The following is a 16,785-nucleotide window of genomic DNA, read 5'->3' on the forward strand; positions in this document are numbered from 1 at the left end:
CCAGACCCGGTGTCTCCGGGATTACGCCTTCAATCATGTCCTTTTTCTTTTCTTTTTATTTTCTTTTACACTCTTTCCTTCTCAACCCAAAAAAAAAAAAAAAAAAACACTCTTTACTTCTTCTTCTTCTTCTTTTATTTATTTTGTTTCTATACTTTACCTTTCAATTTTTCACTAAATTATTCGATACCAAGATGGCAAGATTTTATGTTTCTATACATGTACTCTAAGAGAATAAGATTTTTTTTTTTACTATAAATTTACTCTAACATAATCTAAGTGTATGTATTTGTGAAGCTTCTTCTTGGAGACTTGAACTCCGACCCTTGCCACCACACCCCACAAGCATTTATACTTGTAAAGTGACCACCGCACGAAAGGGAGCGGTGGTAACATTTTTTTAGTGGATTACAACATTAATTTAATTAATATTAATACTACTTAGGTATATAATAATTGAAAAATGTTTTATTCACAATATTTTCACAACAAATCATAAGTGGCAAGCTGTTATTTGTTATTATGAGTAAACAAAAAAGTAATTTAAGTTGTAGATTCAAATTAGAACCAATAGCAACTTACCATCTATGATTTGTTGTGAAAATGTTTAGAACGTAACTGTGGGGGGTAAAAAGATCATGATGGGAATGTGGGCCTTTTGGGCCGTGTTAAGGAAGGCCGACCTGCTCCTGGGTTTAGAATTTGTTAAGTACTATGGGTCGGCCTATACGTCGAGGGTCCGAGGATCCAGCCGAGAGTGAACTTACCCTCGGATGGACATCGAAGAACTCGGGATTTCATAGTAAAGATTAGGGGATGACACGGTTAAGGCCAATGGTTAAAAGGGGTGAACCCTAGAATGTCCCAGAAGCACCGGTGTTGGAGAAATGTCAAAGATAAAGGTTGCTACCTCCACATTAAAGACCCTGCACCTACCACCCTGGCCGCATTAATGGGGAAGTGACACCTGAACAGTGGAAGGGAAATTTCTTGTTACTATTCAAAGGCACTGAGAAAAGAAATATCTAGGTTAAGGGGGAGATGGGACAACACGTGTACAAAGTATCAAAGAGAGGAGTATTTAAGGGGCAACTTAGAACACAAAAGGGGGGACGGACTTTTTGTAATCTAAAAGGAAAAAGAAACAAAGAGAAAGATAGAATAGAAGAACAACTCTCGGCTTACGTCCGAGGAAGCTGATTTACAATATTCCTTGTTGTTTCCAAGTACTTGCAATCTTTAGTTTGTCATTTAATCCTCACACACTTCTAACCTGGGTTTCAAGCCCACACTCTACAAATTCATATTGTTTAAGGCTCATTGGGCCTGAGCCCATAACTGTTCTTGGGGCCAGGTGCAATTGTGTACTTACAGTAACACCTCTCATAATAATTAGATCAATTTTTTCTCAAAGTTTTGAAGTAATTTCTTGGTAAATAATTATAATCTTCCTAATTTAATCATTTAAATAAATATCACAGTATACAATATTATTAATCAATGTTTAATTATTTATTTTTAGAAAATCAATGTTTATTTAATTGCTAATAATGAATACTTTAAAAATTTTAAGAATTTTTTTTGAAACAAAAATTTAAGAACTTTTCACCGTATTAGCTTTAAAATGTTTTGGTCTGATAATACAGAATTATTATCAAGAACAAACGTCATAGGTTAAGACTCTCTTAAAAAAAAACTTTAAAACATTGAGTGATGCTACAATTATTACAAGTCTTACTATATATATTACAAATCGATAGGTCAACTTCCAACAAATAAAATGAAAAAGTAATTAAGCAAATGCATTTACTATGTTGTTGATGCAATATTAATCATGTTTATTGTTGCATCGATTTGTAAATGAAAAATGTTATGTCCACAATATTTTTACAATAAATTTTAAGTGGAAAGTTGTTAACAGTTGTTACTTATAGGTAAAAAATGTAATTTTAGTAGTGAGTTCAAATTAGAACTAATAATAACTACTAATGTAGAAATTCTCTATGTAAAATGAACACAACTTAGTTACCATTCATTTATTAAATTCAAATACATTGTTGCATTGATCGATGAGTTGCATATAGTGTTATCTTTTTCAAAATATTTATTTATTATATGAGAAATATAATAAGTATTAATTATTTAAAAAACTTTGTATAATGTTGGTGTTTAAATTTTTTTTTTTTATTTTATAAATCCAATAGTTACAAGTTACAACGAAGAGGGAGGTTAAATTCAAACCTTTTTTCTAAAAAAAGGAAGAAGGTGAATTTAAACCTTGGTTCTCCTAATAAAAAGGAGGGGACAATGCCACTTGACTACAAGATGTAAAATAATTTGAGTTTAGTTAAACCATTTCAATTTTTTTTTTCCCTCTGTATTTTATTGTTTATAGAGAATTTAGTTATTAGTTTCAAATTACCTTTTGAGCCACACCACATTCTCAACTACCTTATAAACTATGGGAAGAAAATTTATAACAAATAATTAACTACTATTTTCAGAACATTGCTTTTTTTTTTTTTGACAATTCAATAAGATAGCAATAATGTAATGTCGGCAGGAGTGAGGAATTAAATTGGATCTTGTTCTAATTCTTTATATTTTGATGAAATGTTCTAATTCAACTCAATTTTAAACCTTTTGTGAAATTTTAGATAAAGGTTAAAAAAATATTTTGAGTGAAAGGTTTTAAAATAAATTGAGTGTTACTTGGATAATTGGATTGTATAACAAAACGGCTCAATATTGAGTTGAGCAGCCATGAACAGTTTAGTTTAACTAGTACCTCTTTTAATTCCTAACAAAAACATTCAAAGTTCAAAAAAATTTTCTCTATTATAACTGTAAGGTCACAATTCGCACCCGAACCCAACAGTATGAAGGGTGCAGGCCCAAAAAGTCCTATACAATGAAATTTGTAGAGTGTGAGCTTGAAACCTAGGTTCTATGGATGTTGGATAACAAAAATGATGGGCTAGATCCCCAATTTACGTGTGACGAACTGATTATGTGATAGAAACTCTCCTCGGGTGTAAGCCGAGAATGACTTGTATTGCTTTCCCTTCCTTTAAAAATATGTTACAATTGAAGGTGATGTGTACAGTATTTTCTTTTTCTTCTTCGATCTCCCCCTTGAATGCCTTTCTTTTCCTTTTATATCATCCTCCTTCTGTCCACCATCTTCCACGTATGAAACAGATCACCCATCTAGATACTTGTTTCATCCACCACCCTCTTGAAGTCTTCAAACAATAGCTATAAGGCTGATCACTACTGTTCAGATGTCATTTCCCCATTAATGCGGCCAGAGAGGTAGGTGCAGAGTTTTTAATGTGGTGGTAAAAACTTTCTCTAAGATATTTCTTATTCACTCCTTTTCTCTGTGTTCTTGTGGAACACATCCTCATCCATCAGACCTCTTAGAATTTCCTTATAAACATCCTAGTGTATAATATAGTCTTCACTTCATATAGCCGAGGAGATCCCCTTCTTCGGACTATTTCCACCAACCTCTTTCGCAATAGTTTGCTTGTGGGCTTTTAAATTCGGTATAGTTATTACCACTAAACCCTCATCGGACAAGTTATCATTAAGCTCAAGGCTCAAGAACATATTCTGACCCTTCTGCCCCCACAATAACTATTGAAATTTTTTTATTAAAAAAAAATAACCCCTTTTATAAGAAGGCCAACTAATATTTCTTTTTAAAATATCAACCTCACTCAGTTCATGAGGAGTCTACTTTGATTTTTTTTTTTTTTGTTACTTTATATTATTCTCATTACGAAAATCTCTTGAATAGTTCTAAAATTGATCTTTTTTTTAGTCAAATATTATTTAGAATGAGATGTTGCCGAGAGAAACTTGTGAGTTGTGACTCTTTCTATAAGATCTTATCAAATGTTCATTACTCAATTTCACTTGTACAAATTGTGCATCAGGTGAGTTAAAACTTAAACATCCCACTATTTGGTTTACTTATTCAAGTTAAAAACTCAGATTTGTGTTAAGTATACTTGGGCTTTACAAATTATTAGGAAAAGTTCTAATTGTGATTAATTATTAGTTTTTTTTAGTATAACAAAGATGTTAAAATATATTAGCAACATGATGTGTATACCATGTTGTATATGTTAGAGTAGATGCGGAAATGGGTAGTATAGAATAAGAACACTGAAAACACGAGGGTTACACGGTTCAACCTTGTCGACCTATGTTCATGGAGGAAACCTTTAAGAGTTACATCTTTATTATATAAAAGTGTAGTACAATAACTTATGTTACAATAAACCATAATACGAAAAAAAAAATATATATATATATATATATATGCAATTAAACCTCAGACTACTAGTACAAGTAGGAGTAGGCAAATATGTCTAATATATCTCTAACAAAATATATGAATAATGTGTTCTCAGATCATTTAAAATAAATAATAATAATAACACAATTTTTTATTCAAAAAAAAAAACACAAAATCATGTGCTTTCAAAATAATTGTTTTATTGTAAATCTGATTTTCTATTTGTGGGGGGTAAAAAGATCTTAATAGGGATATGGGCCGTTGGGCCTTACTAAGGAAGGCCGACCTGCTCTTGGGTTTAGGGCTTGTTGGTACTTTAGGTCGGCCCATGCGCCGAGGATCCGAGGATCCAGCCGAAGATGTTTTTCTCCTCGGACTAACACCAGAGAACCCGGGACTTCATGGTACAGGTTAGTGAATGACACGGTCAAGACCAGTGGTTAAAGGGGGTGAACCCTTGAATGTCCTAGAAGCACCGATGTTGGGAAAGTGTCAAAAGTAAAGGCTGCTACCTCCACATTAAAGACCCTGCACCTACCACCCTGGCCGCATTAATGGGGAGGTGACACTTGAACAGTGGAAGGGAAACTTCTAGTTACTGTTCAAAGGCACTAAGAAAAGAAATATCTAGGCTAAGGGAGGAGTTGGGGCAACACGTGTATAAAGCATTAAAAAGAAGAGTATTTAAGGGGAGATCTAAAACAGAAATGACGACGGACTTTTTGTAACCTAAAAAGAAAAAGGACAAAGAGAGAGAGATAATATAAGAACAGCTCTCGGCCTACGTCCGAGGAGACCTATTTATATTACTTCTTGCTGTTTCCAAATACTGGCAATCTTTAATTTGTCATTTAATCTTCACTCACTTCTAACCTGGGTTTCAAGCCCACTCTCTACAAATTTTTATTGTTTAAGGCTCATTGGGCCTGAGCCCATAACTGTTCTTGGGTCCAGGTGCAATTGTGCACTTACACTATTTGTGTAATTTATATATTTTATTGTAAATCTGATTTTCTATTTGTGTAATTTATATTTATATATATATATATATATAATAGGCAGAAAAGTGGTGGTCACAATAAGCACAGTTTGGTAGAACAATATTGGAGAGCAGTCTCTTTCTTCTTGTCCCTTTACATGCATTGATTATGCATGTGATAAGAGAGTCCACAAGACTAGCTCCTCCTCAAGTCTCTTTCAATTATTCAACTTTTTATATTTATTTTCCAAATGAAGTTTCCAAACATATATAAAGGAAATTTAATAATAAAAGTATTCCATCTCTCTCACTCAGGATAGAATCCAAACATGTGATTACTAGTCAAAGATGGGTATTCTATAATAAGAATTGAAACAACATGGCACATATTAGAATGAGATGGGACTTTCTAAATTCTACTAATTCATTGGATGTGCACTCTACAAACAAAAACAAATGCCAGATGACATGTGATCGATTGGATAATTTAATTGAGGGACTATAACTTTATAGGCCCCTATTCATTGATAGAAGGGATTAAATGCAAAAGACAAGTAACCAAAACACTTTAATTTGTTCAAATAGAAAATATTTTACACAAGATTTTTTATTTGAAATACAAGACGCAACCACATGTCATGTCCATGTCCCGTACCAATATTTGCTACAAAAATGTAAAACCAATCATCATAATGTAAAATTGCCTTGCATGCAAAGATGCCAAATTTCGTCACAGTGATGTCAAGAAATGTCATTTTAGCAAATATATATAATTATATATATAAAAAGAAATGTCAGATAGATGTGAAAACTTATAAACGCGTAGGGTAGGAAATTTCTATAGTAGCTATTGGAATAAATAGAGTTCACATTTACCTATTCATTAAATATACATATATAAAATATCTTTCTATTATGATTAACGTAGTATGAAAATTGTGTTAGTGATAGATCATGTAAAAGTAAAATTATTTCAATTACAAGCTACTATAACAACGTATTACTATTAACTATGTGGTCTAAAGAGTATCATCAGGAACGAACACTATAAGTTGAAATTAAAAAAAAAAAAAAAAAAAAAAAAGTGGTTTAGCCGAGGAAGATGAGCAACTTTATAAATGACAATAATTTTTTAGTTGAACCACAAGTTTGTGGGCAGACACAAGCCCATAGCTTTGTCATTATCAATAACTTATAGTCTAACATGTAGGACAACCATAATAAAATGTATGTGATACTAGCATTTTTTTTTTCTTTAATGGGAGATACAAGCATTATTGGTTGTTAGGCAATTCTACATGTTTCTCTCTTTGTAGGAGTTGTCCAAAGCCACTATTAGGACATGCTTGGTTCGTCCACTTCCATTTGTTAGCCATGAATTATGAACATTGTTTTGTTCGTTTGTTAAAGCAGAGAGAGCTATCAATTTGACAGAAAGCTGTCTTAGGAATTAAAAACATTTAATTAAAGAGTAGGTCCATGTAGCATAGGTAGTTGTCCCACCATCACCATAGGATTTAATGGATGATAATGACTTTACTTGCAGATGAACGAAATTCGTATTGAATGTGGTCTATCAACCTATTAAAAAACTAGATTGTAGCTTATCACTTTGGGGTGCAAGAGAATATGGGAAAGGCAGGTGTTTTAGAGGTTTAGTGAGAAATAGTGGGGTTCATGGATCAGAGGATTTTTCAAAGGCATTGGGTTCATAAATTTTGTAGAGGGCTGAATTGGGGCCCTCAAAAATGATCTCAACTTAACTATTGGCCTGAGTATTCAAAAAATTCACCATACAACTAGATGTCAGATGGCTCCAATCAGTTGTGGACATACTCATTCCTCACTTCATATGCTAAGGGTGAGTTTGGTTATCTTTTTTATTTTGAACTTTTTGAAACCTCAAGGGATATGATGCAACGTGAAAACACACTTTTCATGTTTACTACAAGACTGAAAAGCACGAATATTTTTACTCCAAAAGCTTTAAATCAAAGAGGCTCGATTTATATGTCTCACTTTCCTAGTGCTTAATCTTTGATTACTGATCACTTCTCCAGTATTTTGAGGCTAGGTAGTGTAACTTCAACATACACATCAAGTTGGAAATCACTGTGCTAACTTTGTTGGTGAAGATAGAAAGTAGCTGTAAAGAATCTTTCGTGCTGTATTTGAACCCTTCAACAATTAAATACTTTCCAACCAGACACAATTAGGATTTATCTCTGGTTTTCGAACTGAAATCTACATTGCCTAATTCCTTCATACTAGCTAAATCAGTATTGCCAAAAGCGTGTTGGCGCTGATCCATCTCTGTTTGATTCCAAAAATTACTTCATAGTATTGTTTAAGAAATTAGTTCACCTTTGGTATGGTATGTTGGTGTGTGCTGCTAAATGCAAACCAGTTTTTCTCATTGTTTCAGCATGCTAAATGCTAATCACATTTGGTGTTTTTTAGAGAGGGAAATGCTTATCTTTTTTAATAGTAATATAGTATAAAAAAATTTTATCAATTGAACTGACTAGACTTTATTTTGTTAAGCTAACTGAACTTATTGTTTTGTCTTGGGGCGGAGTCAGAAGGGATCGAGGGGGGGGGGCAGTCGCCCCCCTATCCAGCCCAAAAAATATCTTTAGTTATTAAATACCCCTACCTACTTTTTGTTTTTGGGTTTTTTAAATGTCACTTTATTTTTTTGTCTTAAAACAAAGCATAACTTCTAAATGAACTATTGAGGAACCTTAAGTCCTCCACTAGCATGTTTTGTACTGAAATTTTTTTAGTTTGCCCCTACCATATTATAATTTGAACATTTTATTAGAACACATTAACCAAAATAATAGAAATTCACATATATTACACTCAGTATTTGTTTAACTACTAATAGTTTTGTTCATAACTTGAGTTTTGGCTCTAAAAAAAATTAAAAAAATAGATCACTCATGTTAGAAATATTTCAATAGATAAATACAATATTATGAATAAGCTTTTTTCTTAATTACATAAAATATTAGTTAATATTTAAATGTGTAAAGTTATTATTTACAACTATTTTGTGTTGGCTTTAATTCCGTACCAAATTTGATTGCAATTCTGTTCAATCATATTTTATCATGTATTTTATGTGAGATTTCATTGTATGAGTTGTGTGTGAGAGAGAGTGTGAAGACTCAAGCTTAATTGAAGACAAAGTGGATTTCGAGAGAAGTTTCGCAAGAAGCCTTTCCGCGAAGTGAGCCACGTGCAGATCACATGACTGGAATGCAAAGAGTCATGACAGCTGATTTTCACAAGTAATTTGCGGGTAAGGCCTTCTCGCAAAATAGCCGCAAAATGTTCTATTTTGCTATTTTGGCATATCTGCTTCACTATATCTTCACCCACACTATATATACCCTCATTACCCACATATTGGAAAGAGTGTTTTTCAAAAAGAAAACTCTAGCATACACACTAGAGAGTTAGAGATTGTTATACCCACAATCATCTACAAAATTCTTTGTGGTTTTCCTCATACTTCTATCTCTTCATATCCATATCATTGAGAAGTTAATAGCCCAAACATTTACCACACCCATTTTGAGTGTAAAGTGAGGTTTTGGTGCTGCTGGGAAGCATTGGAAGAAGCCAAGCTTTGGCGGATGCTATCGAGCGCATTGCGGGATCTAGAAAGCTAGACAAGACATAATTCCGAAAAGTTTTGTTGGAGTAGGATCTTGGAGGACTTAGGTGCAATGGGTAGATTAGGCTTGGAATGTTTTTTGCTATTTTTGTATCCAAACTTATTGTCTAGTGGATCGATTTACCGTTTGGAGGGCGGTGGAGAGGTTTTTCGCCGAGTTCTTCGGTTTTTTCTTTATTAACATATTGGCGTGCTATTTTGTATTTGCATCTTTCTTTCCTACTCTTTTAGCTTTCATTTTACTGTTTTTATATGATGAATATGATTTAGAGTAGTTTTATTGCTCGTTCGCTCGCATTTACTCTATTCCGCACTTAGTTTAAGTTAGAGTAAAATTAACCGAGCTATAATTTTTAATTTGGAGGTCTAAACAGCTGGTGTTTTTTGCACAAATCTGAATTTTCAAAATAAATAACTTTTAATTTTTCAAATTGGTCTCAAATATTATATATTCACATAAATTTGTGTAATTGCGTATATCATATATAAGTTTTGTCTTTCCTTGACTCAAATTTTAGCTCCGCCACTAGTTTTGTCCAAGTTTTTTTTGGGTCAATACGCACTTTAATCCCAATTCAGATCAAGTTTATTTATAGGCGGTTTTTGTACATCTACTGACATGTAAAAATATTCAATTACTTTCCTTTTTCAGTTTTCTAATAACTATTATCCATCCTTTTTCTTCCAAACTTTCCCTGATCACAATGATTAATGTTATAAAAAAATAAAAAATAAAATAAAAATTGTCTTAAGTCAGTACTCACCGTTCTTGGAGCTACGTTAATGGATTGTGTGAACCCATAATTTGATTGAGTCATACCAAGAGTTGTACTTTGACTCAGTGATGTCCAGTTCCAAGATTGTCTCATGCATCTCTACCAGTACACTTAAGCTGAGTTTGGATAGGGAGTCTGCGTCTGGCGTTTACGTTTGAGATTTTTTTTTTTTTTTTTCCTTCCTGCGCACATGTTCCAACAGAGATAGCATGTACTGTTCACCACTGGGCGTGAACAGTAACCGCACAGTGGTGCACTGTTCATGTACTTTTCAGATTTTTTAAAATTAAAAATGAGACCCACACTACTATTCACATATTTAAAAATTATTTTGCTACAGTGTTTTCATTTTTCAGTTTTCAGCTGTATCCAAACGGACCCTAATTACACTCATTTCCATTTGGGTAAAAATAGGACACTACTTTAAGGAAATTAATTTTAAATTTTTTAAAGGCAAAACTTGTTGCTCACTCGATAATATACATACCTTTACACACATGTAAAAAAATAATTGAAATTGTGACGATTTCCAAGTTTAACGCGTGCGTAATAAATACTTTTTTTTTAATTGTTACGAGATAAATTGTGAATAAAATTAATATCACTAGCAAGTTGTCAATGCGATACACAGATAATTTTGTGATATTTTATGTAAGACGGTTTTAGATAATGTTATACATATATTATAAAGAAAAAGTAAAATAAATTAAAGTAAAGAAATATATACATTTTTAGATATTAAAAATTAGTTTAGTAGCTGCATTGCATATTTGTAGCCTTCTTAAAGTAAGATTTTTTTAAAAAAAATCATGAAACCAAAAATAAATGCAAAAGGTAACGAGATCATGAAAATTAGCTAATTTGTGTTATGTTCACATATTTTATACCATGAAATGAAAGTATGCCAAACTCTCTGATCGCCTTTCACTAATCAATAGTGCGACATTAAGACATGGTATGGCAAGTGTGTATACATATGTTTTATAAATTATTTAAAATTAAACCATGGTAGAATATGACTTTACATTGAGTATCAAATATTCTCTCTACCTATATACCCAAAACAAAAATTATCCAACTAAATTACCTAAACCTAAATCATATTTAAGCCCCTAATTTAAAAAAAAAAAAATTACCTGAAGGGGTTTTGGTTCTTTATAGTGGTGGGAGGCCAGTGTAACGGAGGTCGTGATCCCTTAGATTCCTCTTTCTCTCTCTTTCAAATGTTTTGTTAGTTTCAAGTCTTTTTATTTGGTAATATATAGTGAAATAGTGTGTTTTATTTAACAATTCATAACATTTTTGTGTTTCTCTATCTCTCTCCAGGGCCTATAAATGATTTAAAATTAAACCATGATAGAATATGACTTTACATTGCGCATCAAATATTCTCTCTACCTATATACTCAAAACAAAAACTATTCAACAAAATTACCTAAACCTAAATCATATTTAAGCCTCTAATTTAAAAAAGAGAAAAGGAAAAAAAAAAATACCCGTAGGAGTTTCGGCGTCTTGATGGTGGTGAAAGGCCAGTATAATGGAGATGGTAACCTCTCAAATTCCTCTTTCTCTCTCTTACAAATGTTTTGTTAGTTTTAGATATTTTATTTTTGATATAGTGAAATAGTGCATTTTATTTAACAATTCACAACATTTTTGTATCTCTCATTCTTTCTCTAAGGCTTTATCTAATTAATTATTATTATTAGTCCTTACTTTTTTATTTTATTTTTGATTTGTTTAAAACACTAAAACAGTGAGTATGCTAAAAGACATAAATAATAGAGAAATGTGTGGTGTAAAGTTAAGCAATTACTGAGATACTAATAAGATAACAGTGTTGATAACCATTTTCGTGACACATTTTTTTACAAGCCCGACTTCCTTGTGGGCTCAATTCATGTATTATATTATATTTTGTTCTTTTAAGCATGACTCAAGTCCATGCAACTTATAGGAAAAATTGAGGAAATGTGATTTGGAGGGTATTGGTCGGTTCCTTTCTAACCTTTTGCATGAGCCCAGCCCATGCGTGCTACCAAGTGGGCAATGGACATTGGTAGCACCTCAGATCATGGAAGAGGTCTTGTATTCAAAATTTTCACCCCAAAATAGTTTTTATGCTCTGGGTGACTATGGCCCAAAGTTTTTGTCCGAACCCTTTTTTTCCTTTAAAAATGGTTGGCTCTCATTGGCCAACTTCAGCTGCTAGCTCTCATTTAGGTGAGCCTCCCAATGGTCTAAAACAACTAAAAAGGGGGATCCAATAAGAGTTTAGTCAAACATTTCTCAAATCATGTTAAAAGCATGCTAAACTCTTCTCTAAACAAAAGCAACCCAAGCCAAAACACCAAATTAGTATCGCGATGGATAAGAACCTCTTCCACTATGCAAAAACCAGTTAAGAGCAACACCTCAAACTCAATATAAAACTTTCTCTTCAACTCATAAAGGGACCAACCATGTTCTACCCACATACTTGAAACTTCATAGCAAAAGCTCATTTAGTCAGTCAATAATCTTATAATTCCAAAGCTTGGGAGTGAAAATATGGATACAAGGGAACCTTCCCTCTCTTCCTCACATCCTCTCTCAATTTCCTCTTCTCGCTGACTGTGGGTCGAAGTTCAGACCTGTTGAATCGTGTTTTCCCCATAGAGCTAAAACTTGAGAGCAAAAACCCACTAAGCTAGGAAACATTCTCATAATTCTGAACCTTAGGGGTGGAAATATGGGTACAGAAGAATCTTCTCTCTCTTCCTCACAACCTCTTTCAATTTCCTCTTCTCGTTGATTGTGGGTCGAAATTTTAGACCAATTATGTTTTTATACTTTTCTATACTTTTGTTATTAGCATTTTTATTTTCTCTTGTCAAAGCACCATTAGCCTTTTGTTTATTGTACATTAGGAATTTTGGGTTTGATTTTCCACAATAAACACTTATTAAAAACCTAATGAGAGATTTGGGTCATTCTTGCATTTTCAGCCTTTATCACAAAAACTCTCCGACAAACAGTAAAATAAGTTATTGTAAACTTTTAAGTAATGATAAAATAAATTAATAAAAGAGGTAAAAAAAAAAAAGGCTAATAACAAAATCAAAACGTCACTTGGCAGAATTTCATATACTTTCATAAGTAGTTTCTCATTTTATATATATATATATATATATATATATATATATATTTTATTGAAGGATTGATTTTACATCACCTAGATCACTTTTAACCGTACCAATCAAAACATGAACTTTTATGCAAGTTTCGGATAGACAGACCGTACAGTGATGACACTGAAAGTGGGGTCCTTCCTTCCTCATGATGTGTATCAATAGGAGTCCTCTGTTAAATCTTAAGTGCAATTTTTGGACAGATAGTTATCTTTTACTGTTTACCTAATTATTACACAGTTTGAACTTTGAACTGAAGTGAACAAGCTTCTAATGTAATTTTGGCCTTTTGTTTTGAGGCATGCTCAAATTTTATTTGGGAGCCAAAGCATGTCAACTTTGTAATGTCACATTTGGGCTCCATAGCATGCAAAGTAACCAACCTAAAACATCTAACACAGCTTCATGCAAACCTCATTCAAAACTCCCTCCACCACCATAACTACTGGGTGGCATTACTCCTTACTCACTGTACACGCCTCCACGCACCATTGGCCTATACCCATCTCATTTTTAACTCTCTGCCTTGCCCTGATGGCTATGTCTTCACTTCCATGCTTAGATATTACTCCCAATTGGGTGCTCATAGTCAAGTGGTTTCTCTGTTTAAACAAATGCAATATTGTGGTATAAGGCCTGCTGGTACATTTGTGTACCCAGTATTGATTAAATTGGCTGGGGAGGCCTGCATTTTGTTTCATGCCCAAGTAGTGAAATTGGGTCATTTTCAGGATCGTTATGTACGCAATGCAATCATGGATATGTACGCAAAATATGGCCCGGTTAAGTTTGCTAGAAAACTGTTTGATGAAATGCCTGAAAGGACTCTTGCCGATTGGAATTCAATGATTTCTGGCTACTGGAGGTGGGGGGATGAAGTTGAAGCACGTAGACTCTTTGATGTGATGCCTGAGTGGAATATTGTTACTTGGACCAGCATGGTTACTGGTTATGCTAAGAAGGGGGATTTGGAGAGTGCAAGAAGGTATTTTGATGAGATGCCCGAGAAAAGTGTGGTCTCATGGAATGCAATGCTATCAGGTTATGCTCAGAATGGGTTTGCAGAGAAGGCTTTAAGATTGTTTGATGACATGATTAATGCTGGGGCTCAACCAAATGAAACGACTTGGGTTACTGTTATTTCATCATTATCATTGCACGGTGATCCTTGCCTAGCGGATTCACTTGTTAGAACACTTGACCAGAAGAAGATCCATTTAAATTGTTTTGTCAAGACTACGCTGCTTGATATGTATGCAAAGTGTGGAAACCTTGAGACTGCTCATAGAATTTTTGATGAATTGGGCGTGTATAGGAACTCTATTACATGGAATGCCATGATTTCGGCATACACAAGGGTTGGGGATTTGACTTCAGCTAGAGAGCTCTTCGATAAGATGCCAGAAAAGAATGTTGTTTCGTGGAACTCATTGATTGCTGGTTATGCTCAAAATGGGCAGTCAGCCATGGCAATTGAGCTCTTTAAAGATATGACTGCTACTAAAGGCTTGAAACCAGATGAGGTGACGATGGTGAGTGTTCTCTCAGCCTGTGGACATCTTGGGGCATTGAAATTGGGAAATTGGGCTGTGAACATCCTTAATGAAAACCATATCAAACTCAGCATCTCAGGATACAACTCTTTGATTTTCATGTACTCAAGATGTGGGAGTGTGGAAGATGCCAATAGAGTTTTCCAAGAAATGGAAACAAGAGACGTTGTTTCCTACAACACATTGATAGCAGGGTTTGCAACTCATGGACATGGAATGGAAGCCATTGAACTAATGTCAAAAATGAAAGGAGAAGGTATTGAACCAGACCGTGTGACATTTATTGGTGTCCTGACAGCATGCAGCCATGCTGGATTACTGGAAGAAGGTTGGAAGGTCTTCAAATCAATCCAAGCTCCTGCTGTAGATCATTATGCATGCATGATTGATTTGCTAGGTCGAGTAGGTGAACTGGATGAAGCTAGAAAGTTGATTGAAAGCATGCCAATAAAACCACATGCTGGAGTTTATGGATCTCTTTTACATGCTAGCCGGATTCACAAAAGAGTTGAACTTGGGGAGCTGGCTGCAAGCAAGCTCTTTGAGCTTGAACCATATAATTCTGGAAATTATATTTTGCTTTCCAACATATATGCTTCAGCAGGGAGGTGGGAAGATGTTGAGAGGGTCAGGGGAAAAATGAGAAAAGTGGGAGTGAAGAAGACAACTGGATGGAGTTGGGTAGAATATAAGGGTGAAATACATAAGTTCATCGTAGGAGACAGGATGCATGAACGATCAGATGACATCTATGGGCTATTGTCAGAACTGGGAAGGAAGATGAGGAGGAATGGGTATATGGCTGACAAAAGCTGTGTGCTGAGAGATGTTGAAGAGGAAGAGAAAGAAGAGATGGTGGGAACTCATAGTGAGAAATTGGCTATTTGTTTTGCTCTTCTGGTTAGTGAAGTAGGGGCAGTGATTAGGGTGGTGAAGAATTTAAGGGTATGTTGGGACTGCCATACAGCTATTAAGATTATCTCCAACTTACAGGGAAGGGAGATAATTGTGAGGGACAATAATAGGTTTCACCATTTCAGTAATGGGCTATGTTCTTGCAAGGATTACTGGTAATGAGAGACAACACATCTGGTACCATCAAAGGGGTGTGGGGACTCCTCACTCCTCTGCTTTTCGTTATATTCAATTCAAATATTGCAACTTGAGTATTGGCAATTTTTTTTTTTTTTTTTGGCCATACAAATACAATATGAATAAATACCATCTGTAGACCAAATAAGTTTGATGTGTCATGATTGGGGAAAGATTATGGGTACTGACTGGTGAATGGTCATAAACCATTACGCTTCAAAGATGGCAACCAATAGAGAGATGGAATCGCTTGGTTTTAAAACCTTTCTAAATTCACCTAGTTTTTTATAATTGTATTATAATTTGACTTTTTTATATGGAATTTTGTTTTGGATGTAAGTGAACATATGGCTTAGGAGCATTATTCTTGGACTCTTTGAGTTTGTAATTATTGTTAATGAATTTTGAAAGTATCTTTTTGAGAATTATTTTTCTTTGTGCATTCTCTTTTTGGATGGTCTTGAAGATGTTATTTATAAAAATAGACTTAAAGATGTTTGGTTGTGCCTAATATTAATATCCTTATTGTTATTGTAATTTTTCAAGCATCTTTTATTGAGTTGTAGATTTTAGTGTTGATATTTGCAATTATGTTACTATTAAGTATTGTTTCTGTACTACCTTTGAGCTTAATCAATAGCTAGATGTTCAGTGTTGATGTGAGGGATAAGATCTACCCTACTATGTTTATATAAACATAATTTCAGATAACTCATTAAATTTTTAAAGGGCAAAATACATAATATATTTTAATTATACTCCATTGGTACATTACTATATCCAATTTTTCCGCGCCCCATGTTTACAAATAGAAATGAACAGGGTGGTAGACTTTTTTAATTTGCTGATTTTATTGCTTAATGAAATTCTTCTTCTTCAGGACAGGTTTCGATTATAGAAGAGAGAACAGTACATTTTTTTTCATGATTATTTGCCCTGTCCGCCAATTCTTTCCCTCTTTCAGTAAATAGAAACGTTTGCACTTCAATTGAATACCAAAGGAGAAGAACGTGAATTTAAATTGCTCAAGAGAACTTTGCACTTTGGAAGTTTCACTTCCATGTTTTCCCTGAATTTGAACCTGTTTCTTTCCCAACTTTGGTTGCCTCTTATTAAAATCAAATCATCCATGAAACAAGAAATTCAGAAATCTAGCCACAAATTGCACCCTCAAAAACGAGAACTCCAACCTGCAGTTGGAATGACTTAACATGTTAT

The 16,785-nt window shown here is 33.9% G+C and overlaps 1 protein-coding gene across 1 annotated transcript; it reads left to right on the top strand.

The window, feature by feature from the left end:
* The first annotated feature begins 13,188 nt into the window (after window positions 1-13,188).
* Window positions 13,189-15,647, top strand: LOC142609086 (pentatricopeptide repeat-containing protein At1g14470). Its single transcript, XM_075780722.1, has one exon. It carries the CDS (start codon window positions 13,267-13,269, stop codon window positions 15,547-15,549), a length of 2,283 nt encoding a protein of 760 aa, XP_075636837.1. The 5' UTR covers window positions 13,189-13,266; the 3' UTR covers window positions 15,550-15,647.
* The last annotated feature ends 1,138 nt before the right edge of the window (window positions 15,648-16,785 follow it).

The sequence above is a fragment of the Castanea sativa genome, chromosome 1 (assembly GCF_040712315.1).
Source record: "Castanea sativa cultivar Marrone di Chiusa Pesio chromosome 1, ASM4071231v1".
NCBI lineage: Eukaryota > Viridiplantae > Streptophyta > Magnoliopsida > Fagales > Fagaceae > Castanea > Castanea sativa.

Bases quoted from the DNA above. Each gene is read 5' to 3' on its own strand.
- LOC142609086 (XM_075780722.1), top strand. From the start codon at position 13,267: ATGTCACATTTGGGCTCCATAGCATGCAAAGTAACCAACCTAAAACAT.